Source organism: Apteryx rowi, unplaced genomic scaffold (assembly GCF_003343035.1).
Source record: "Apteryx rowi isolate R43461 unplaced genomic scaffold, aptRow1 scaffold_10, whole genome shotgun sequence".
Classification (NCBI taxonomy): domain Eukaryota; kingdom Metazoa; phylum Chordata; class Aves; order Apterygiformes; family Apterygidae; genus Apteryx; species Apteryx rowi.
The window spans coordinates 1,495,998-1,520,917 of NW_020447197.1; the positions used below are offsets into that span (position 1 = coordinate 1,495,998).

The window sequence follows — 24,920 nt, forward strand, 5'->3', positions numbered from 1 at the left end:
CCGCATAACTTACATTCACCAACAGGGACAAAGATATAGTCAGGGTTAAGACATATGTAAAACCCTAAATTAACACAGTAGAAACAAGAAAGAAATGAAATCCTTGAAACCTGAATTGAGTTTGGGTTTAGATGAGTGAGTCATAGCCAGGAAAAGCACATATGGTGTGGGGTTTTATAGCAAAAAATTTTCTTAGATGCTACTAAAGTCAGATAGTCTCCCAAACCTAAGAACCACTAAAGTTTCTTCAACCTACTGTGATATACTTTAGGTATTCATGGTTTCTCTTCAAAATCATCCTTTAAAGCTTGTCAATGTTTTCCTAGTTACAAATGCAAGGGTAATTCAGGCTGCTGAAATTTTCCCTGGTGTTGGGGAGTGGAATATATTGGGAACTAGTGGATTCTGTTGCCTTCAAAGAAGTGTTGTAGAATAATAATCTAATGTTAGTTTTCTATTATTATTTATCAAACTGTATTTAACTCTGAGAGCTGCTATTACGATTTGCATTGCTCCCAAATGGAAGCAGGCAGGAAGGCAGAAATTGTCATGCAGTTCCAGAACATTAGCCGATCACATAGCATAACTTATGTCAGCGCGCAGACATAAAACAGACACAGTGCAATCAGTCATTAATGTCACCAGAGCAGCTAGAACGTAAAAGTGGTACAAATGGACAATTTAAAAACAAATAGCTAATTGAGAATGGTTACAAATACCTCCTACATGGCCTTGAGCCAAGAAACGTGCAGTGAGAGGTAAAAGAGATGAACTGAAGGGTATGTCGTAGATCTGTCTAGCAGGGACTGGCAAACAAACAGAAGCGTGCACAGACTGCGTGCCAAGCAGGTCTCCCGGGTGCGCTGGCCATGGTAAATAAAGCTAAATAAAGCTCTGCCTATGGGGTCATGCTAGGAGCAGTTGTTTGGTTGCTCTGTTGCTGATATTTGTTATTAAAAGCCCTAAACAACAGAACAGTGGCAGTCTGGTGCACTTTGTCAAGGGCTTTTCCTCCTGAATCCCTGCAACAAGTCAATCTGATAACATATGCCAAGCTGTGCGGTGGTGTCGGCACGTGCTAACACGTGACACACCAGTCTTGAAGCAGTCTCAGGAGACAGGCTGAGTAACCATCCCTCCTCCTCCCCACTTGCGTCCGCTCTGTAGGAGGTGGCAGCTTGTTTCTGCTGATGCCAGGAGCTTCTGCTCTTATCAGTCTTCATGTTTTGCCCCAGGGAGCCCTGGCTTTGGGGCACGTGATGCAGCACATGTGCGCCTTTGAGTAGAGTATTTTACAGCTAACAGAAGAGCCTCAGCATCGTCTTAGCTGGAGGGGCAAAGTCGTTTTAGGAGAACATTCGTCTTCCCCGCCACCTGCAGCGTGGGTCTATGAAGGGGTGGCCTGTGTGTGTGTGTGTGTCGCTCCCTGGGGTGGGATTTCGCATATGTGTGAACTTTTGGCACAGCCAAGGGACCTCTTTCTGCTCACTGGGCTGGAAGAGCACTGTGCTTAGCCAGCTGATTTTGGATCCAAGGGCTGCACAGCCACAATTAGCTGACTGCTGCGGTTTGTATAAATACAGATCACTGCATCCTGGACATTACTCATCTCAGTGACTCTGCCTAGTAATTGTGATTACATATGATCACTCCCCAAATATGACACTGCTTGTTTTTATAGAAGTTCCAGGTGTCAGAACATGAGGCCTCTTCTCCTAGTGCAAAGACGTTCAATAGAAAGTAAGCCTCCAAGGACAAAAGCTCTTTGCTCTCCTGATGATTTCCTGAACTGAAGTTCACCCCTGTTATGCCTCCAGGTTCCTTTCGCCAGGTTGCTCACAGGATACGGGTTGGCTGCTCTACCCGTACAGCGGCATAGAGAGGAAATCTCAGCTATGACTGTGCCTTGCGTGGGGACAGAGCAGAGATCCCCCCCTCTGCCTCTCTCTACGTAGCAGCAGTGAAGGGATCCCTCTGCAGTGGAGTCATCAATTCCTTATGTGATCTCTGGATGAATGTTTAGGGACAACCTGTGTGATGAAATTAGGCAGCCCGGAGTATGTTTAGTCAACTTGAATATTAGACAGTCAAGGAGAATTACAGTGCTCTTTGGAGAGTACTGGCCTTAATAAAGAAACCTGTTCATGTCTGCTGCAGCAAGGAGCTGTTTCTTTTACCATTACAAGGGATGTGACCTCTTAGCACTAGGTTTTGCGCAGGATGAGGCTTGCCACATGCATCCTATGCACTCTGTGGTCTGCCAGCATGGGGTGGGACAGCTTCGCAATGCCAGGGATATGATGAATTTATGGGTATGTATTAGGAATGGTCCTATAAGCCAAGCATTTACAATCAAGCACTGTCATATAGACTGGGGGAGCTAAAGTAATGCTTCTTCTGATGCAGTACAACAGTTCTTGTTTCACTCCAAAATGGGTGGATCTAGGAACATTGCAAAAGGAATCTAGTTTCCTCCCTGGAATCTATAATAACCAGGTATCTGGAAGCATATACCTTTTTAAAAAAAAAATAAACACAAATCACCACCCTCAAATTCTGTCCTTTGCGAATGGACCATGGAGTTGAGCTGAGGGAGGCGCTGCCTCCTTTGGCACTCCATGGTCATTGGGATTGTCAGGTGGGAATACGTGCCCACTTGAATTATTCTGAGTGACTTTGAATTCACATTTAGTTCTCTGATATCAAGTTGTTATGCAGATATCACTCAAATTGCCTTATGCTGAGCTGTCTACTGATATCAGAATCCTTGAATACAAAGGTCAAAAAATCCTGGATATTACCTGCAGAATTCCCCGTGTTCAGGGACTTTTCTGCTCAGAGGCCTATTTCTTATATCTTTCTTTACAGGGTATATTTAGCTGCATCAATTTTTGTTATTAGAGCTATGGCAACAAGAAAACTTCTAGAGCTCTTATACAAATCTCAGTGATGGTTGTAGCAGGATTCCTTTCGATAAGAACAGACCTTGGGTGAGGGAAAACAAGTTCACTTGATTCCTTCCCTTATCCCCACCAAATTGGACTGAAGTGAATCAAACCGAACCAGTGCTTTAGCTTTCCAAGCCTACAATGTTGTGAAAAACATAACTGACAGCTGAAGAAGAAAGGTGGCTTGACTAGGTTTCCAAAACCTAAAAAGTGGCAGCTGGGAAATAGCACATGTCTAAAACAAACCCATGAAATACACAGCTTTAGCCTCAGTCCTGCAAAAGCACATGCCATGAACCACCTTTCACACAAGAGGAGGTGATTCCTCCATGCAAGTGACATTTCCCTGGAGCTGGGTATTATTCCAGTGTGACCCTTTGAAAGTCTGCAGCTGTGAGGTGTGTTAGGAGAAAAATCTGCTCTCCCAGCTAACAGTCTTCCTGTCTGAAGCTTAAACAACAAAAATTCCTAGGAAAGGGTCATCTAGGGGAAGTTATTTCTCTAAAATGCACTGCCTGTTAGACATAGTGATTATGTTGGTGACCTTACATGTGTTAAAATCACCGCCAACTGCTAGCAGATGAGTTCCTCCCGTCAGCAACACTTGCTCTGTGTTAACACCTCTCCTTTGCAGTCCTGAGGCTGCCGTCAGCACTATCCTGTTTCCATTTTCTATTCCTCCCATTTGCTCCTGCATTTTTTTATCACTCGCAGGGTATGAACAAGCTTTCTGCACGGTTCTGCAGGATTGCCTGGGAAATAAACCCACCCAATTGCTTGAGAAGGCACCTGAAATTACCACGACCAGTGTGTAAGTGCTAAGGTACTGCTCCCTAGCTCTGCCCAGGGTTTAAGCTGACCAGAAGCCAGTGAGCCCTGTTTAGCACTGTGCTCAGCTCAAGCTAATAAGCCCTGTTCAAAGGCATGGTATGAGCTTAAGGCCATGATAATCAGGGGCACATGGCTCCCAGCCAGCTCAACATGTGGGCAGATATATCCTGCAAGTATCTAACCTTGGACCATCCAGTTCATGACAGTGTATTAACACAGAAGACCACTTGCCTGGGGAAAACTCAATTAAAGAGGGGACTCTCAGAAGTACAACAGGCAATTAGATAACTAACTCCAACTGAGACACCATGGAAACCCGCTGCCAAGCTGGCCTTTGTTCTTTAAAATATCTGTTTGGGATCAGATTACCAAAAGAGCTGAACACCTGTGTAGCCTTTGCAGAAGAGTTCAGCAAATGGGCCAATTCTCCAAAGAAACTCAGCATCCTGAGGGCAGCTTTAGTGCCTGAACTCACAAGCACGTTTTCCCTAGCAGATACCAGCGGTAATGTCTCATTAGAATGACTGAGGAGTGTGTTTTGCTAATTGGCACTGTAGATACATTGACCTCTGTTTTTGTTTCACTGGAGTCTGATTTTTTGTGATCACATTTAATAGTGACTGCAAGGGGAACTGAAGGAGAGGAGGCACGGGGGAGTAGGGGGAAGGAAAAGAAAAGAAAGGGAAATGTGTCCAGTTGTGACAAAACAAGCTGTCCAGCAAATCTCACTACAAAGGAGGGAGATTTTGGAAGGATGAATCTGGGCATTACAGACAATTGTTCTTTCATCAGTGATATTTAACTTCTCTCATTCCCAACTGAGTGCTGTCTTTGTCTGTGGACTTAAAACCTCTCCCTCCCTTTCCTCCTCTTCTGTGTAGTTCCTTGCTCCCCTGGGAAATCCAGTGACTCACATTATTCCTCTGTCTCCTTCAGCCTATTCCCTCCAGCAACACCACTTAAGTGGGCTGACAGTCTCGCAGTAATCAGCTCACTTTCATGCTGCTTGTCATCAACCAGCTATTGTACAATGTAATGCACGCACGCTCACACACACACACACACACATGCAAATAAACAGAAAACATGTCTGGCAGTTGGATGTATCATCCAGATGCATAAAAGTTGTACAGTGTTTGAGAGTTGTCTGAAGGGGTGAGAGTTGGGGGGCTGCAGGATGGGCCCATGCCTGCAAGTGGGATGCCTGGAGAGGGCATAAAGCCATTGCTGGGCTTGGGGCTGGGGTTGCACACTCATGGCTGGGGATTAGTGTGCTTGACAATGTGTGCCAGCCCCAGAGCTGGGCCCTGTGTGCTGCTGATGTCCTGGCGGCAAGGAAGACTGTGGCCATGCCTCTAGCATCGTCCTTCCACTCTTTATTGGCTTGGCATGTTAGCCCTGACATTTATTAGCTGGTCCTGTTCTCAGTGGAGCAATAACTGGGAGGAGTGAGAGGAAAGGGGGGGACACCCCTTGCATCCCTTCTCCCTCCCCCAATACTGCCAGGGAAGAGAAGCTGCAGGTCGCACTCCCCAAAATTTAAAACCCATAAGAGACAATCAGCAGCGATGCCATTTACCTTTTCTCATCATGTCTGTAAGATGTAGAGCTCCGGCCACTGGTCCAGATAAACATCTTAGAGGGTTGCCCAGTGTTGGGTTTGCTCGCTGCAGTGGGACGATGGAAGGACCTGGGGGAAGAGGGATAATCTCTGTCACTGCCCATTTCAAATGCAGCAGCAGACCACCTTATGTCCATTGTGCCAAGTCCCCTGTGGCCGTGCCCAGAGAGCTCTGAAGATGGACCATTTATTAACTCAGGGTGATACGTAAAATAATGGAAATGACAGATTGAGGGGAAGGAGTGGTAGATCTTTTTAGACACTCTGATAAAATGTGATCCTAGCTAACTGGGCTTAGCTACGCTCAGCACTGCAAAAGATTTGCACCATCAACAATAGATTATTGGTAATTTAAGAAAAGATAATAGGCACATCCAATTTTTATGGTAGTATTTTTGGGTGGAAATGGTCATTGCATGTTCATTACAGTTAACTGGTTGTACAGTAGCCCTCAGTGAGGTGAGGCTCTCAAGGAACGTGTTTATCTGAATAAGGCACAAGTATGAGGAGTAATGCATTGTTTTATGGAAATGTATCTGATGTCTCAGAGATGCTTTTTCACATAGAGAAACAGCTGTCCAATAACTTTTGAAATGACTGTCTGTGGTCTGTTTGGCCAGACCAATTACAGCTGTCTCAGAAGCTAAACAAAGTGTGTTTTTCTTGATTTTTTTGAACTGGACTCCAGTGAATTTCCTCCTACTATCACCTTATTTACTCTTTCTTCATCTTCCTTTCCCATTCCCACTTCTGTGGTTTCTTCCTAGAGCCCTTGTAGTGCTCCTAATATCACCTTCCATTCTGTGTCTTTCAAGCATAAACTTTCTCCTTCCATGAGAAGTCCTAACCTGTGATTCTTCTAAAATCTCTTAGAATAGGCTCATGCCCAGGGGGTTCCTTGTTTCACGTGGGGCATCAGCTCTGCAGCATTCTCCTCTTGGGCCTTCAGGGCCCTCTTCCAAAGAAGGGAAAAGTTTAAGGAGTTTCATTTTAAGGACTGAATTTGGATCTTTTACTTCAATTAGATCTCACAGAATCAGAAATACAGGGTTGAAAGAACCTCAGGAAGTCAGCTGCTCTCTTGCTCTGATTCAAAGCAGATTCACTCTCTCTATATTGCTCCTAGCGGATTTGGTTACCCTAGACCAACTGATTTTGAACAGCCATCTTTCCAGGTGGCAACTTCATTGCCAGGCCTGAAGCATAGGCTGTATTGGACAGTGTTAGTGCAGGGCCACAGCTCCCCTAGTAGCTCCTCCTGGTCTGCTCCTGGTTTTCGTGAGGCTTAGTTATAATCTTGATCTTGAACTGAGCCCTTCTTGGTGAGGTCGTATTTCGTACTATTTCACTGCACAGTGCTTTGTGCTTTTACTGCACTCAGAGAAAGACTTTCTGCAATATTCCAGATACTAAATGCTTTAATGTGGAAGTTTTTCATACATTGGTGCCATTCTTTAGCTCACAGAAAAATGAACCTAGCTGTTGATGTTGTCAGCAGAGACGGAGAAGGCATGAAGTCCTCAGTGCTCTTTGCCTGAAAAAGTCTGTAAAGTCACTATCTACATAAACATGCAAAGGGCTAATTTCAATATTTGCACAGTGGTGAACCTGGGAGAATAAATCCAGTTGAGGCAGCTGCAGAGAAAAACTGACATGGATTGGAGCCAAAACCCGTCCACAGCCAGGCTGATGGGCACCAAGGGACTGGGCTCTCCCTCTGGAGTCAGCTCAGAGCCCCGCAGCGGGTTACATATCTCAGTCCCTGCCCAAGTCTGCACCCCGAGCCATTGCACCCCGCTTTGCAGGACAGGGGGTACGAGCTGTGCTTCTCTCTGAACGCCAACACCAACTTCTCCCCTGCGGAGGCTGCGGGTGTTGTGCGAGATGCACAGGGCTGCTGCAGACGCCGGGGACGTGCCCATGCCCGTTCGGCAGGCTGCTTGGTGCTCGGTGCCAAGCTGAGCACCGGCGCCTGCCCAGCCGAACTGGGACCGGGGCTCGCAGGTAGGGGCCTTACTTGAAGTGACAGATAAGAATATCCGGCAAAGCATTTGTGCTGCATTCATGGGCAGCAAATTAGATGAGAAAGGGGCTCTTTTTGAAGCTGCCAAAAAGAAGGGAGGCAGAAAGAGGGAAACCTCCCCTGTCCCTTTCCCCCACTCGATGGACATCACTGCAGCTCTGAATGCCATGGCGGAGGCTTTTCTTGCCTTACAAACACTGTGCTTGAGTATTGGGAAATAACAATAACAAGAGGCATTTCTTCCCTGAAATAGCTATAGTTTAGAAATTGGAAGAGCTGTTGCCAGGATCTAATCAATGTAGCTACCTACTAAGAAGTGTTTTTACAGTGATCAGTGCCAGGAATTTGGGTTACAGGACCTTGGGACTAATCTTCACTCTAGTAGGTAAGACTGTGACCACACTACCCCAGACAGGACTAAAACAGAGGCCCCCAAGCCAGCACTGAGCGAGCTGGTATTTCTGCAGCAAGTAATGCAAAAGGGCTCAGAGCAACTATCCGAGGGCCTGGGGGCCCCATCAGAGTGAGGCCTGTGCCAGGCTAAGGCTTTCTTACTGCTGAAAGATCAAATGATATATTTGCCACCGCTCCCCTTAAGATGTTGGGTGAGTTGCACCACTGCAAAGCCTGGTGGCTGTGCTGACACAGCCTGAATGGTCCCAGAGCCTGTGGGAGACTTGGGTGAACTTTATCAGAGAATCTGCTCTTAATTAAGCAAAACTTGAGCACGCATTAGAGTGATCAGGGGCTTCTGCCGCCTGTTTGAGTCTGCAGGGCTGCCAGAGCAGGGAGGCAGAGTCACAAGCTCCAGAGCAAATCACCGAAGCACTGGAGGGGCAGCACCTGGGCTGGAGAGGTGTCTGCCCCAGCGAGGGGACGCAAGAGGAGGAAAAGGGGTGTCTTTCTTCCCCTCGCAGTTAGAGCGATGTCAGACTCTCTTATAGCGCCAGTGCCATGGAGCAGTCCGTATGTGATATCATTAATACTGCCTGCTTCATTAGCTGGGCAATCCAAGCTAACCGTCACTTTTTAACACACAATTACACACCTAATCTTGTGTAAAATTGTAACACTGGTGACATCACAGCAGCCATCCCAGGGGTCAGATGTAAATGACTCAAGTCCCTGTTTCCTTTAGGTGTGGGGGGTAGCTGTAAGCTAAAGGCCTTTCGCAGAAGAGCGGTGATATGAACTTCCCAAGACCCTTCTCTGAAGGCCTTTCAGGAGGACTCTTAGTGCAGAACAGTTACAACCTGCATGACGGTGTGTTGCTTTAGGAGGTTAGTTAGCAAACTGTGGTGCCTTTCTCTTACCTGGAGTTAAGGCACGGCTGTGAACCACTCTCCCTCCATGTCCCGTCTCTTTTTTGAAAACAAGTAGTAGTACTACTTTTTAACCCAATGCCTCTCTGAGTCAGCTTCTGACAAACTACTTTGCTTATGCAACAAGTAATAAGGGTGTGAAACTTATTACACCACAGGATGTCAGCCTAGGGTTTAAAGTAAAAGTGGATTGTGCTATTGTTTGAACAGAACGAGTACCTGAAGTCACAATAATACGTGCTAAAAACAATTTGGAAAAAGTGCTTCAAGCTGTTTTTTGACTATTAGAAGCCTGGAGGGAATAGTCCTATAGGGCAGGTTACCATCCACCTGGTGGATACAGCAGGACGGCTGCTGTTGAGTGATGTGAGATTTTTGAGTTTCTTTCATGGCCGGATAGCCTGCTTTTAGGATGGGCCTAGCCACCATTGCTGGTGAAAAAAAGGAAGAGACAGAAACCAGGCATCAAAGGCAGCACGTGGGGAGAAGATGGTACAGTCTGAGGTGAATTTCCTAAAACAGGCAGCTAGACTTCATGCCCCGATAAGTCTTATCCACTGTCACGTCTGATGGTTCTGTGTTTTCCCATGGCTTTGCTGAGCTATAGAACAGGGAGAAGTATAGTATGATGAAGGATGGGAGTATAGATAAAATGGCCTGGTGAACTTCTTCTGTAAAGTGTAGCCTGACTATCAGGTAGTCTAGCATTAATGTTACATGGAAGAGTTTACCAGGCAGAGTGGAAGAGTTAATTAGGATGCTGCCTGCTTGATTCAGGAGTTTTCTAGTCCTAGTATTCAAGGAATGTAAGAGAAGGTACCAGGACTAAATGCAGAACCTGTGACATCTGCGGTATGGTCTCCCAGGTATGGTCCATGGCAGTTTGGTCTGTGCAAGGGCTCAGGGATCAGAGCAGCCGATGGACATGGTGCTCTCAATGAAACGCAAAAGGGCAGATTAAGCAGAGCTGCAGCAGGGGCAGGGTGAGGAGAGACCCAGCTGAAGGGGGAGAACTGAGCAAGTGCCTGCCTGGGATATCTGAGTGAGACCCACTGTGCTGACCATGCGGCTGGGCTCTGGCTGGGTGAAAGAAGGTCTGGTGTGACGCAAAAGTCCCCACATGCATGAACTAGGGTGGATCTCGCTAACTAGCAGTGCCCTGAAGTTGCAAAAGAAAAACCAGGTGAGTACCTAACTGTCAATTCCCCTCTTCTGACACAATTCAGAGAACAGTGTTTCCTGAATTGTCAAAATACCTGTTTTCTCTGCAGGTCTCCATCTGAGCACAGTATCTGCTTGCCCTAATTCTACTTGTCTGTGGCCATAACAGTAAATAAGTACCACTGCTAATCAGGGGTGCTGGGAAACAGAAGAACAGCCAGCATGGACTAAGAAGAGCAATAAACTAACTCATAAAAGAAATGCATCTGCATTAGTGGAAGACAGCTACCACTTAGGGAACATTTAATGCCCTGGCAGCAGCAACACTAAATCGTGAAGCAGCAATGGCAATATCAGATGGTGTATTTCTGCCTCATGACCGGACCTTGCTGTAATGCAAGCTAATAGGCACAGTGTGGGACAGGGAGCAACATAAATAACTGTTCTCTTTGGAGTATCTCAGGAGCTCCAGCTATACTAACCGACTAATCCAACCGACAGATGACCTTGAAATTGGGGTTCTTCATTATGGCAAGGAAAAACTGGACAATGGGGAACTGGTGTTAACATACTGACAAGAGTTTTGGAAGACTAATGGCTAATGATGTTGCGTTAATGAATTCACTTCTATTTTTGGCCCTTCTAAATCTCCCCAGAGCTCAGAGCCGAGCTCTCCACCTAGGTTTTGAGTTGAAGAAGGCCAGCTTCACGTATCAGAACATCTAAAGAAGAGCCAGCCCTTTTTTACCATCATCACATTTTGGTGCTGGTGAGTGTGCAGACCGAGCACGAGGCAATGGCTCTCTTGGCACGTTGCAGTCGCTGGGGATCAGCGTTCCTGAGGAACAGCTGGGGATAATTGTCCCCTCTGCCTGTCAGGACTCTGCAGACATTTTTAGCTTTCTGTGCTTTGTCAGTTGTAAATGAACTTGAATTTATGCAGCAACTGACATGTTGGACAAGCACTATATTCATCATCTCAACTGCTCTCTGGGTTCAGAGAAGGGCACAGGCTGCTTGTTAAAAGGGCCAGCTTTGAGAGGGGTGCAGCAGTGGCAGGCATCGGGTCACCCCACTGCAACACATTCCAAGTCAGTCTGGCTGGGAGAGGTTTATGGGGAGACCTGCTCTGCCAAAGACCCTGTACCCTTACACGGATAAGGAAAGATGCTGGTGGTGAGAACGAAGGCAATGAAAGTGCTATGCTACCTAGCGTGAGGCTAGGCTCCTTTAAAGCTTAGCATACATCTCTGTAATTGCTGAGGGATATATTACCTTAGGCACTGCACTGCACCAAAAAAGCTATACAGCCTTGGACCAGATTGGCTGGCTAAGAGCAAATGGGTGATAGTAAACGTGGTCTGCCTCACACCATCATGCCATGCTAAACCCAATGAGGAACAGAGAGAGCGAGCGTGAGGGAAGAGAAATGGAGTGGATGTTCACTGCAGCATTGCTCCTCCGCTTCTAGGGGCTGGGAGATGTTTCCAGCTTGAGCTCTGCACTGAAGTCGGTCTCCTTGGGAGAGGGAACAACCTTCTCCCCAGCCACACTTCTGTGGGTACGCGCTTCACCAGATCTTAGGGAAAGCTCAGTTTCTTCTGGACACTAAGAAGACAATTTCTAAAAATAATTGGTTGCAGAGTAGGAGCTGGACACCTGTGAATATGCTGGAGTGAAGTGTCATCTGACTCTACAGACGACTGGTTCCCCTTATGTATTCGGGTGTCCCTGCACCGCTGCCACCTCAGAGCCCCGGTATTTACATGCCAAACTTAAAGCAACAGAGTGTTGGCACTGTCTTTTTACAGATGATAAACAGAGGCACAGAGGGTGCTGAGCGACTTGGCCAAAGTCTCCCAGGAAGTCTGTGGCAAAGCTATCTTTCAAAGTGAGTGCTCCAAATCCATTTCTTCAGAAGCAGAGGTATAATTATCCAAGATGGGACATAGTGATGAAAATAGTCTAAAAGATGGTGGACAACATTCCTTACAACCAGGAAGGATGGAGAAAAGCCAAGACACACAGTTTCTCATGTCAGAGAGCAAAGGCAGAGCCTTGCCTAAGTTTTATACACTTCCAGAAAGGAGACCACCTCTGTGCCCACCTGGCTTTTAAATGTCCCTGAATAGAGTGTTTCATTTCAGGAAAGCAGTGCTAAAACCATGATGGCTGTGTTTAAGGGTGGGAGCAGAGGGAGAGGATTTGTGATGAGCTGTGTGGGAAGGGGATGGCACCGACGTCCCTTGGGGAAGTGACGGAGGAGAAGCAGATCACAGAGAGGTACAGCTGGGGAGAGAGGTGAGGGGGGAGCACGGGAGGGAGATAAACCAGCTGCACAGCAGCACCCAGAGGAAAAGCTCAAACAGCCAGGGCAGGTACAACAGGAGTGGTTTTTCTTCCTCTCTCTTCACCTAATTCTTTGAGCGGGTGAATCATCTTTTATCTCCTTTGAGTCGGTTCCTATGCCATCGAGAGCACCAACTGGAACAAAGCAAAGGCAGAGGCGATGCTAAAACTACTGCCCAGTGGGAAGTGAATGCTCTGGCATTATTTATTTTCAAGTCTGCATTTGGATTAGCTGTAAAGAGCTGTGTGGATAAGCAAGCAGGCAATTACAGCTGGGACGTGCTGCTCATGAATGGAAATGGCTACAATCTGCTCAGGACATATTGAAATTCTAATTCAGTTAGATTCCTTTAGTTACAGCGCTCATCACAGACACTAAAAGAGATGGGATTAAAAAATAAATACAATTCTTGTGTTGCCTTTGGTCTGCCTCCTCGTCTCCCCTTTCCCTCCTCCGCTCCCCAGTTTTAGCTGTTGCTTGACTTCATTTTGCGTAGTGAAATACAGCGGTCTGCAGTTCGTGGCTTGTTAATTTTTGCAAGGATCTAGCAATCTGCAGCTGGCCAAATGTGTGCATTGCTAACGGATGTACAGATATATATGAATACTAGAGCGCTACTTAGGTTTCACATGTCACATCTTACTGAAGACCTTTATTCAGGGATGTCTGTTATTACTGCAAAAGTGCAGGTGTCAAACTGAGGCACAGATAAAGGAGACGATTTATACAGGCTCTTCAGACCATTCTTCCCTTTGCTCAGATCGTTGCTCAGGTCCATCAAATCACACTGCCCCCTGGTAAGCAGGTTGATTTCCTCCTTTAGGTGTCGGTGTAAGGCTACTTTACAAATACACACAACCACTTTCGCACTGACTTTGCGTAGGTAAATTAGGAAGAAATCTGATCAAAAACAGTGGCCAGAGAACAGGAAGCCTTGCCACAGAGTGTCTGGGCAATTCAGGCAAGTTGTTTGACTTTGTGCTGCCTCAGTTTCCTTGGCTGTCAAAGAAATATGTTATATCAAACATGCTGAGAGATGAAAGAAACAGCTAACAGAGATCAGTAAATGCTCTGAGATCACCAGGTGAGAGGAACAGGAGGAGCCTGAGCTCAAGTCTTCTGCCACATGGCTGCTGCACCTCCTCTACCCACCGAACATCCAGCTCAGATCTCATGAGAATCTTTCCCCTTTGTCTTATTACACAAGATTAAATTTTGCTGCATACTCCTTGGTGCTTCCTTATCCTTTCATGATACAGACTAATTATCTGTGGCACTTTGGATATGATCAGCTGTTGCATCAAATTCACAAAACAATTTTGTGTCCTAAAGTTATAGAAAAGCACTGGAAATATATTTTTTACACATAAATTTCATGTAATTTCCACGGACCTGAATGAGTGTCCTGATTTTTTCTCTTGCAATTCCATAGAAGCAGCTGCCTATTTATTGAGTCTAAGTTATAGATAAAATTGTTACATCTCTGTCTAGCACTGAACTCTTGCATGTGCTCTCTACAGCTCCCCATTTGCCTTGCCTATTGGTAAGAGTCTCCTGCCTCATCAGAATACTGCAAAATCCTGATTACTTTAAGGAAGATGCATGCCCCAGAGAACAATTTCCAGGGTAAGAAGAAGAAAGCATTTCTGATGGATTCAGGTACAGTTAAAGCACAGATCAAATCCAGCCTGATGAACAGGACTGGGAGAAAGTTAGAAATGAAATGGGTTATAATAAAGAAGAGGATTAGAAAGACAGGGAATACAACCTAAAAGATAATAATCATGTGCACACACAAGAGAGGGAAGGAAAGCCTGCATATTGCAGAACAGTAGTCACAAAATCTACAGAAATGGTTGGATGAATTGGGTGGGAAATCTGGTGGAGTCGAATGACTATTGAGGAAAGGCTGAGGAGCTGGGCCTAGTACAGTGCTACACCAGTCCATTAGATCAAAAATTGGTGTCAGCACTAAGTCACCTCCTTTGTGGATGGATTCAGTGCATGATACACTGGCTGGTGTGGATGCAAATTTAGCCTCCTTCGGAACCCAATAGCTTGAGCACCTAGGGTCTGCATAGATGTGTTCTTGTAATACATTTTTTTAGCACAAAACCAATTTTACTTGAAAGTCAGGAAAAGAGATAATGAGAAAGAACAAAAACCAAGTCTCCATTAGAAAAAGCAATATGCAATGCCCTCTGTACAGTTTTGAAACAACAAAGAGAACAAAATCTCTGCAGTCCTCTCAGGGCAGCAGATTGCTCCAAACAGTGAAAGGGTCATGTCCACAAAACATAAACCCAACGTATTTTGGTCTCATACCTGGTCTAGAAATGCAAACAATGGTAGAAGCAGCACAGATGCCTCCTTTCCTCATATGGCAATAATCTATATTAATTACAGCAAGTGTCCAGTTTCGAACAATGTCACTGCAGTGCTATTACTGTTGAAGAGTATTGAGTTTCTAAGGAGGTGAATGTCTTTTTCTCTCCCTAATCATGATTACTTGGGTTAGTACTTGGGCTAAGCTTTCATTTAACCAAGATAAATGGATTTTTCCAAAACCAGAGAGTTAACACTATGCATCACATTATTACTCTCTTCTCAGATTTCTTGCCTTGTGTGCTATTTTATTTGGCTGCTAAACGTGAAAAACAATAAGAATAGGAAAGAGGAGCTGTGCAGAATCTCACATGGATTAAAGATCAAAAAAAGATAAATCTGTTTTTGACCCTTTATAGTGTACAACTCTGTGCTAGCATTTTCCCTCCATCAACATAACTTTGGCATTATTTTCTCATATAATTTCCCTCTCTTGAAATATGAGTGCCCACATCACATTTCTGCAGACACCACCAGCCTAGCTGACTAATAATTTGTTGCCTTCTATTTGGAATTCCTATTTATCATTTAAGCTTATATGCCAGTACTGGAGGTTAACATTCAGAAGAGCAGATGGGGAATTAGAAGCAAAACTTCTGTCAGTGATAACGGGACTTCCATGCTCCATTTCCCTCAGGCCATAGTGAATATTTTCCTTTTAAATAGTGCTGGGCAAAACTGCCTTAAGGAACTGGTGGTAGCAAAACAGTGTGCAGTAGCAACACGTAGAAATTATTAGGATTCAGAAATAGATTTGCCGTTGCTGGTCCGTTTGTGGAAAGTTATTCTGTAGTAGCTCCTGGAAGATACACATCTAGGTGCAGAAATTCAAGAGCAAAATGGCCAGCACGAATGCCTTTCTAGCAAAGTCATTGAGAGGTCTGGCACTGAACAGCTGCTCCTGCACAGACGGTTTTACCTGATCACGTCGCTGCCCAGCGGTCAGGCTTTTGATGGCAAAGGCAGAGAGCAAACTCCGAAGATACTCAGGTGCCTCTCCCTGAGTGTCCCACTCAGGTGTCCCGCTCCCCACCTCTCTGCCTCGCTGCTGGGGGGAACCGCAAGGCTCTGCCAGAGCCTCTTAGAGCTGGGCAGCTGCAGTGGAAGAAAAAAGAAGCCTCCCAATGTGGGTGCTCTGTATGATTGCTGCCGGCCAACGTGTTGACTAGCACAAAGTCGTTAACACACTTATTGCCTGGGAATATCTGTCACTGGATGTACAGTACCATGCAAGGGGAGTACGGTTTTGTTGGAGAGCGTGTGGCATTGGTGATAACAGCTCACGTTCTTGGCAGATTTTGCCAGCACTTCAGTGATGTAGGGGCTGGGTAATTATGGAGGTCCTCAGCCAGGTCCTCAGTGGATACGAACAGAAAGATTGTGCCATGTTGATGTATTTTTCCATATAATCTTGCACGGCCCCTGCAACTGTCATCAGGGAGAAGGGGACAGAGCCTGGGCCTCAGGAACAGAGGTCATTTTGGCAGTGGGGGAATAGTGGGTGGCAGAAACACTGGTCATTTTGGTCAAATTCTGACTTCCCAGATCCCATGCTAAAATCAAGTATCCTGCAGAAACGATGGAACAGCAATGAATTTGGTGCAGTGTGTTATCAGAACAATACCACTACTAATCTTGCTGTCAACGACATTTGGGAATTCATTAGCCCTTTGTTTTTCAAGGCTAGGCTAGCTTGAGCAAGGGAATTCTCTGCCAGTCTATAGTCCAGCAAATCTGAAGAGAGAAGTCTGCCTCCTGGTTTGCTCCGGTACAGAATGGAGCAGAATATTTAACTGCACTAATAACTGCTCGGTAGCTATGCATGTAGTATCCAGTTATCTACATCATTGCTACTTCCACTATATGAAGATGCACAGACAGCTTGCAGCAAGAACTTACTGGTTGCTATTTGCTCACTGAAAATATTGCACTGTTGCCTGTAGTAATTACAAAAAGAGATACAGGGAGATGGTAGCAAATAATACACAATGTACTTAAAAAGCTCGCTCTTGAGTGAGGACACCAATCAGTTCCAGTTCTAAACCCAGAGAGCCAGACCTCTCTCTTCTTTGGCGGAGCGTCTGGCTTCCTAAGCACTCTCTCACGTGACTTCTTGTGCAATGATGGTGTCCCCAAAATACACGTATTGGACCCTTGATCAGGGAAAAAGCTCTAGTTTTTCTCCATGAAAGGCCAGCTCAGTGCGCCCTCCTCTTTCACACACTCAAGGTGAGCTGGCTAGACTGGCATTTGCCACTGCCTCTCCTTGAAATATGGAGGAATTCACAAAGCAGGAAGCAGTTAATCCGCTGCAGGTGCAAAAGTGCTCATGATCCGGGAGTGAGGCTCAGGTGAATGTCCCTTCCCTGTCTTGGGGGACACTTCCAAGTTGGAGAGCCATATGGCACCTTGCTGGATGTGATTGTCTCAGTACTCTGCTGGCTTGTTCTGGGTGGCAGGGTTGTACCACCGATGCCTGAGGCTTGGCACGTTTGAAGGGCTTTACGGCACTCATTATTCCCGCTGACTCACGCTGCCTCCAGTGATGGATATCTGGTGTCTGTGTCTGCTGGATGAGCTGATCCGAGTATCCCGCAGCCCTTCGGGCGGAGTGAGTGAGCACGGATGGGAACAGCTTGCTAACCACCGGCCTTTCCTAGGCCAGCTGCCACCCAGCCGTCGCTGAATGACAGGAGCTATCAGGATCAATGCAAAAAATTAACTGTCCTAACATGCCAAATGTTACACGTGAAAGTAAAACCAGCTTCCTGCTGCCAAAACGTGCGTCTAATGCGTCAGGACACACTAGAGGTCTGCCTAGAGAGTAAGAGCTTGTCCCTACCCTTGAACACCATGCAAATGGGATTTCTTCAGATAATTATCACCAGATTAACCCCGCACTACCTTATCTTCTTAATCTTCAACTTTTTCTATAAGGTCTCCATCTTTTGGCCAGCCTTTACCTATCTTCTCTCCAGCAACAAAAGGCCTTTACTAAGTTACTGTAAATTGATGAATTTTGAATTTTTTGTGAATTGGCGATTTGGTTGGTGCCATTGATGAAACAAGGAAATAGTTATTGAAATTCAGGACACATGAGCTATGCCTGTATTCTCTGCTTTTCATGGGAGTTTAACAATTGCTTCTTAATTTTTCCTCTTTCTGATGTTTTTATGAAAACTTCTCTTCCTGCGTATGTCCCTCTTAAGTATCCATGAGCCCCAGGAATCATGGGAATTACATTTAAATCAAAATGCAAAGAAATTGTGTTTTCTCATTGACCTTGAAATCTTGAAGGCCATCTGACATGGAACTACTGGAGAGAGTCCAGCATATGGCTACTAAGATGATTAGGGGACTGGAGCATCTCTCTTATGAGGAAAGGCTGAGAGAGCTGGGCCTGTTTAGCCTGGAGAAGAGAAGGCTGAGAGGAGATCTTATCAACGTGTACAAGTATCTGAAGGGAGGGTGTCGAGAGGATGGGACCAGACTCTTTTCAGTGGTGCCGAGCGACAGGACGCGAGGCAATGGGCACAAACTGAAACACAGACACTTCCATCTGAACATGAGAAAAAACTTTTTCACAGTGAGGGTGACAGAGCACTGGAACAGGTTGCCCAGAGAGGTGGTGGAGTCTCCTTCTCTGGAGATATTCAAAACGCGCCTGCATGCAATCCTGTGCAATGTGCTCTAGGTGACCCTGCTTGAGCAGGGGGGTTGGACTTAGACGGTCTCCAGAGGTCCCTTCCAACCTCAGCCACTCTGTGATTCTGTGATTGCCACCTCCTGTGGGATACAGCTGGTGTATAACTCGTTATAAAGGTGCTCTAAAAAAGAGCACCATTTTTTCTTACTTGTGACCAAGGAGGCAGCTAAGGTAAGTTTAACTGGAAATGTTTCTCGTATGTAGATATATCAACTCACTTCATATGTTGAGCGTATTTGAGCTTGAATAATTGCCCCCCAAATAGTCCTTTTGTTTCTAGATTGATAGAATCAATTGTCCCGCATCCAAGAAGCACCAGAAGATTAAGTTGGTAATGAGATTGTGCTTTTCCCTAGTTTGTCAGGACAAATAATTGATGTGCCATTTTCTGTTCTTGCTATGAGAATGGATTAACACTGTGGAATTTTTGCTTTTGAAGAATTTTTTTTTGGTGGGGGGAGACATAACTCCCCTCCACATGCACACGCACACACAATTTGCAGGCTAAAAGATGCACCATTCTCTCCAAATTCTTACTCTCCCTCCCCATTTGTGTATTTTTCTATATTGTTTTCTATAAAAAAACCATGAATAAGATTTCTATGATGTGCCTCAGGATTTTGATTTTTTTCTGTACCACAAAGTGAGCATACGGAGTTCCCTGGCTCATGCCAGGAACCAAGGACTTTCTAAGCTTAGTGTTCTGCCACACTAGAGCAAGACTGGGAATTCTGTTATTCATGCAATTATTTGTCCACAGACATAACATTTCAAGCTGTTGCACATAAGTGTTCACAGTTATGCAGGGCAAACCACAGAAATGTCAAAAAACTAATTAAAAAAAAGAAAAAATTGTAAAAAGAATTTTTAAAAAATCTAAAAAACTTATAAAATTTTGAAAAAAGGAAAAAAGTTAAATTAAAAATTAAATTAAAAACATTTTAAAATATGCCAAGAAGTTAAAAAATGTAAAATATATTTTGAAAGGTTATTTTTTTTAAAAAGCATTAAAATTAAAAATTAAAATTAAAAAATAAAATAAAAAACTAAAGCATTTAAGAAAATATTTTTTATTTTTTACCATTTTTATTGATTTTTTTCAAATTTCTACCATTTTAACACTGAAAATTTCCCCATACATTAATAATTTCTGGTTTTTATTAAAAATGCACTGAAAGTCAGAAAATTAACACTGAATCAGTTGGAAACTAAAGACTCCAGGGAAGCTTAATTTGTGACTAATCTACAACCCTGTATCTTCCAAAAAAGCCAATTTCAACTGATTAAAATCCAGGTATCTCCAAAGACATAAAAAGTTGTTATTTCAAGTACTGTACAATTGTGTGATATTCTCAAGATCGAGCCTTGCCAGTAAAACCTGGTGTTTGAATTCTTCGGCTGAATTAGATCAATCTGAGCAAACAAACCTGTGGCAACGCTTGTCAAGTCGCCAGCGAACACCCTACAGATCATTTGGGCTGGCCCTGATGTAGCTCTCGTGTGCCTCTCACTGCAGTGCGATGTACTAGATATAAATGAGAACTGGTAGCTTTCTTCCTGATGCATCTGAGTTGGAGGGCTTTTCTCCCATGTTAATTCAATAGTACTAGCCCAATTACAGAAAATATCATCTCAGGCCATCATAAAATAGACTGCGTTTTTATTTCACATGGTGCAAAGTGTAACTTTCACCCCAGATTGCACTCCTCCTTACACTAGAAATGCTGTCTTGAATCGTCAGGTTTTTTTGAAAGCCGAAATACAAGCATTGAAGAAGTTTATTATTTCAGTGCTCTTAGATGTGTCCTTCACACAGGTGTGAATGGGTGCTTGATTCTCTTCTTGTTCACGTTAGTGAAGTGGGGAGCAGAGTGGGTGCACACGAGCACAGAAGTAAATGAAGGGGTAGGGCTGATGCAGAAAGAATGCTCAAAAGCCGACTTTCGACCTTCATGTAAGCCAAAGAAAGAGACTTTCAGTATTTGTAAGTGCTATCATACCATAAAGATTTAAAAATCAGTGGGGGACATTTTGCCCAATAGTTGCTTTTTGATTTCTTTGTAGTGCTTGCATTTATTTTTACCTCTTCCCACAATGGAAACTCGAGTCAAATATTCAATCAAAGTCAAGCATTTTATCGCCTTTCCACTCAAATGCCTGAGTCAGATACTTAAAATGTAACACCAGCAGCTCTGTGAGTAGTGGATACGTAAGTAAATGGAAAATCAACCGTTTGCACTGTGTCCCAGAGAAGTTTTTTTCCCCCTTTTTTCTTTATCCCATTGGAGTGGTTTTCTATCAGAATATGTTGCTGTCAAAAGCGGTCTGCTATCAGCACTTTACAGCTCTTGGAAAATGTTGCTACTTGAGTGTCGCAGCTATCGGCGTGCTCCCCCGTCAGACCAGCTTGCTGGTGCGAAGCTCTGGGCTCGCAGAGGGAGCCTTGCTATCAAACGCCTTTGCCAGCTGGGAACTGGCAGTTTGCTTCCTCTCGCTCGGACGCAATGAAAAGCAATGTTTATTTAATCTGGAAGGTGGAAAGCTGGAGCAGAATCAGAATGATCGTCACCCAGTGCCTTTTCAGCTTCTTTTTACATCTCCAGGAACTTTGTTTTTCTTCCACCGCTGCCATGAGAGCTCCCTTCTCCCGCACCACTGCTGTCGTGGCCGTGCGTGGTGCAGGCAGCTCCTGCAGGGGCTTTCGGGTCCCAGGCCCAACCCGACGTGAGGGTCACCGCGGGCTGACAGGAGGTGCTCACCCAACCCAAAGGCTGTTGCTGCTGTCAGACCTGTCACAGTAGGCACAAGTCCTGGTGTTAAGGTGGCGTGAGACGAAGGACTGGCCAGGAGACAACAGATCTGGTTCTGTTTCTGCGGACTTTGATGCACAGAAATTCCTGTGAGACCTCAAGGTACGGTGCACTGGCCACCAAGCAAAGCTGTCCACATGCGTGTTCCTACTCTCCACCCACCACAGTAAATACGAACCAGGTGGTTCACCTGGCAAGTTAGGTAGGCTCCACGAGTACCCTGGTCCCCGCTTTCTGCTCGTTTCCAGAAGAAATGAGGCACTGAAGTGCCCTGAGCGTTACCTTAGCAGAACTTGAAGGAGTAGCAGGGACTGAAATGCTGATAGTGTTTCCTGCAACACCTGTGTTTCCTCTTCCATGGAGCCGATCTAGAAGTATTTAATTTGGGAGTTGTAACACAATCGCAGTGAAGAGCAATGCTGAAAGACTGCCCATGTATTCAGCAGTTCAGATCCTCTGTAGTTAAACTAAATGTCACCATACTGTGCATAGCTGTCGATTTTAGGTTTGCTAATTTTCTAAAGCAGAATGTGAGGAAGACACCACAGGTCTGCGTGAAGCGGCTGAGTTATTGGTACTTATGCAGCACCATGGGGATATGAATTCTGTTTATTGCACAAATCTGGGCCTATAATTAATGGAAATAGTAACATTATCTTGCTGTTTTCATTAATTCAGAGTGATGGCATTGGAGGATCTGAAGATATTATGAAATGCATTTTTGGAAGAATAGGAGAGAACCAGAGGACTTCCTCTGCTTTTCGGCATCCATCCTGATCTCTTCCCTTAATGTGTAAGGAGCAAAATTACTAGCAATGCCCTGCTGTGCGTAACAGACCGTCTTTCACTCTAATCATAGCTTCATTTTGTTTTATTTTATATTTTTTCCACACATCTGAGAGAGCAGATCTAAACTTCCCTAGCTGCCTGACTGAATTGAATGTTATGAAGTGTATTTTAACACTTTTAGAAACAGCCGTGGTCAGTCCAAAGCCTGCTTAAACCCCAGCAGCTCTGTAACACTAACACTGGCACCTTGCAATAAAAACTGGCTTCAGGGTTTACCTAACAAGCTGCAAATGATTAGAACTGCCAAGTCTGCTCTAATGGGAGTTTTATGGGCATTTACCCCTCTCTTAGGAGGAGTAAACATATAAAGGTTTCAAACTGCGCTTTATTTATCTCTGTGGTATAGCATGATATTATTCCCACAGAAGTACTGATGATATTTTATTGCTGTAGAGAGGAGGAAGCCTAGGACACTTCATGAAGTGGAGCTGATGCATGAGCTGGTTTAGCCATGGCTGGTGATAACCAAAATATAGCACAGGCTTCGTTCTAGGCGTATTTTATTATCTTGGATACTTCAGTGCCTGGGAGCAAGGAAGGTCTGGAGAGGCGATAGAGGAGTGTGAAAGCTCAACAGCTACGTGAAGGGCAACGGGCTTCACCTTTCCCTCTTTGAAACTCCCCAGGGCCTGTTTGGGGGGTGCAACTGCAGGGGCTGGGGCCAGGAGGTGCAGTGCATGGCTCTCCCTCCCAGGGAACAGAGGTGCCACGCGCCGCCGACTTTTGCCCCTATACCTCCCCTGTAGAGGCACTGCTGAAGTGACCCATGGGCATTGGGCTGGGAACTAGCCAAGGGCTAATTTCAACCCCGAATGATGGACCAAATGCTGGTTGGAGGGTGATGTGGAGCTCTGAAGGGATGTTAAGTCCAGACGCCTCATCTCCTACTAGAGGTGCAGTCCAAGTGCCTGAGGGCTGTGTTGGTCCTTGCCTTGGCAGCAAGCTTTGCCCACAGCACGAACGGCAGCAACGGCCCTGTCGTGGTGAGAGGCACTGGATTAGATCAGTTAGGGATATCTTATTTTCCCAATGATTCATTGGAAAAATATTTATCTTAATAGCTTTCTTACATGAAGTACATACTGACCACTGAATTGCTCTAAGGAGGGCCTTTTATTGACGTGATTCGTTAGCCAAGTGTAATGCAATTAAATGGTTGGATTTCATTACATATATTGACACGGTGTCAGTGACTATTTCCATTCCCCCTATTATTTCTATAAATAAAATCATCTGACATAATTAGAAAATATGAACGTGTTAAGACCTCCATTATTTCTTCCCCGTATTAATCTAAGAGCTGGGCAGATGTTTATGAATACCTTGTTACATTATGTTCATCAGCTGCTACCAAGAATAGAAAGGCTGAGACCTGATCTCACTCTGAAGGTTAAACAAGAGCAGATCTGGCTAAATCTAGACTTCTGATTAACTCCTCGACAGTATTTTTGTTTTTTATCTAAACGCTCTTTAAACTTTTAACCTATCTCTCTCTCCCTGGTGTACTTTGGGCCACATATGAAATTCAGCGGCGTTCTTCTCCCTCCAGCATCATGCTCAGCAATTCTTTAGTTGCATCCTGACATCCGTCTTGATTTCAGTGGAGTTGTGCTGCATTATCTCAGCCCATGACCTGGCCTCTGCTTCTCCCTCCTAGAAGGTCCTAAAAGAGCAGCAGTGGCAGCAGGAAACTCAGATCCATCTAGTTTGGTGCTGGACCTTTGCCAGCGCCTGCTAGCGGGTGCTCAGGGGAGGGTGAGAGGAACAGTCAATGCAGATGGGTCGGCACCAAGCCCTAAGGGGTGCTGCGACCCGTATGTAGGACCTCACGCGCCCGCTCTGTGTCCTGTGGTTGGCAGGTTACGAAGCTCATCTAACCTCTGCCCCAAGCCATTTCCCGTCGTCACCTTCACAGGGTCTGGTGCCAAGAAGTTCCACAATTTAATTACGTTCTCTGTCAAAGTACGTTTTTTTTGTTTCTTTTAAATCTTGTGCTGGATAACCTGCTGTCTCTTCCTGATCTTCCTTTCCTTTTCTATTTGCTTGCCTCTTTCTTTGTCTCCCCAGTCTCTCTATTCTTCTCTGCTGCATGGATCTTTTCTCTCAGCACTTACAGATCGCCTGGGTTTGGTGCGGGTCAGTGCCTCTCCACTGATTCGGTGGTGCTGTATTGATTAGCACCACTAGATCAACTGTCCTATGACCTTCACAGTCATTGCAGATGCTTGGCTGTTGCCCGCAGGCTGTGTCTATGTGGCTGTAACAGGGCAAACCTGAGGTTCAGGCTTATGCCAGATTCCTGCTCTCTCATGTTCCCTGTGTGCTCAGGCTGCCTACGGGGAGAGGAGACACTGAATTTCTGGGATAAGTCAACTGAAGTACAGACGATGTAGATTCACATCAGATATTCACAGAAGCAATGCATAAGTTACATGTGTGTTTAACTGCTTTGGGACTGCAGTGAAGCCTATTTTCTTATTTAATGAAAAGTTTAAATCTTGCTGACAAAGCTTTGAGCTTCTCTGGAAGAACCTGGCCTCTGAGGCTAAAACTTCAAACAATCCCAGGTGATAATTTTTGTGATTTTTTTGCAAGCTCTTAATATTTCCACGTGCACTAAAGCAGATGAAATAGTCAGAGCCTTGTGGCCTTTTTTCCCCCAGAATATTGTGCTGTTGTAGTTCCTCACGTGAAGCCAAGAAAAGCATGGCTGTTTATGACTGGAATTTGCTTTGAAGGGTAAGACGTAATGCAGTGACATGGGTGAGACAACACTTGCTAACACCAAATCTGAACCTGTCTTGACGTTTTTGCCTGGGCTGAGGACTCGAAACAAAATTGGTGCAAGTTATGAGCTGTCTGAGGCTGGAGCTGTCCTTTCATCGTTGGTGTACCCAGCACCGATTGCCCGGGG

At 45.1% G+C, this 24,920-nt stretch overlaps 1 protein-coding gene across 3 annotated transcripts in view; it reads right to left on the reverse strand.

The window, feature by feature from the left end:
* KCNMB2 (potassium calcium-activated channel subfamily M regulatory beta subunit 2) overlaps positions 1-24,920 on the reverse strand; it is a 160,391-nt gene that overhangs the window by 13,023 nt on the left and 122,448 nt on the right. For all 3 annotated transcript variants that reach the window (XM_026060956.1, XM_026060950.1, XM_026060943.1), the window contains one exon: positions 5,359-5,469. In XM_026060956.1, coding sequence (XP_025916741.1) covers positions 5,359-5,469 — 111 coding nt within the window. The remainder of the gene's footprint in view (positions 1-5,358; positions 5,470-24,920) is intronic.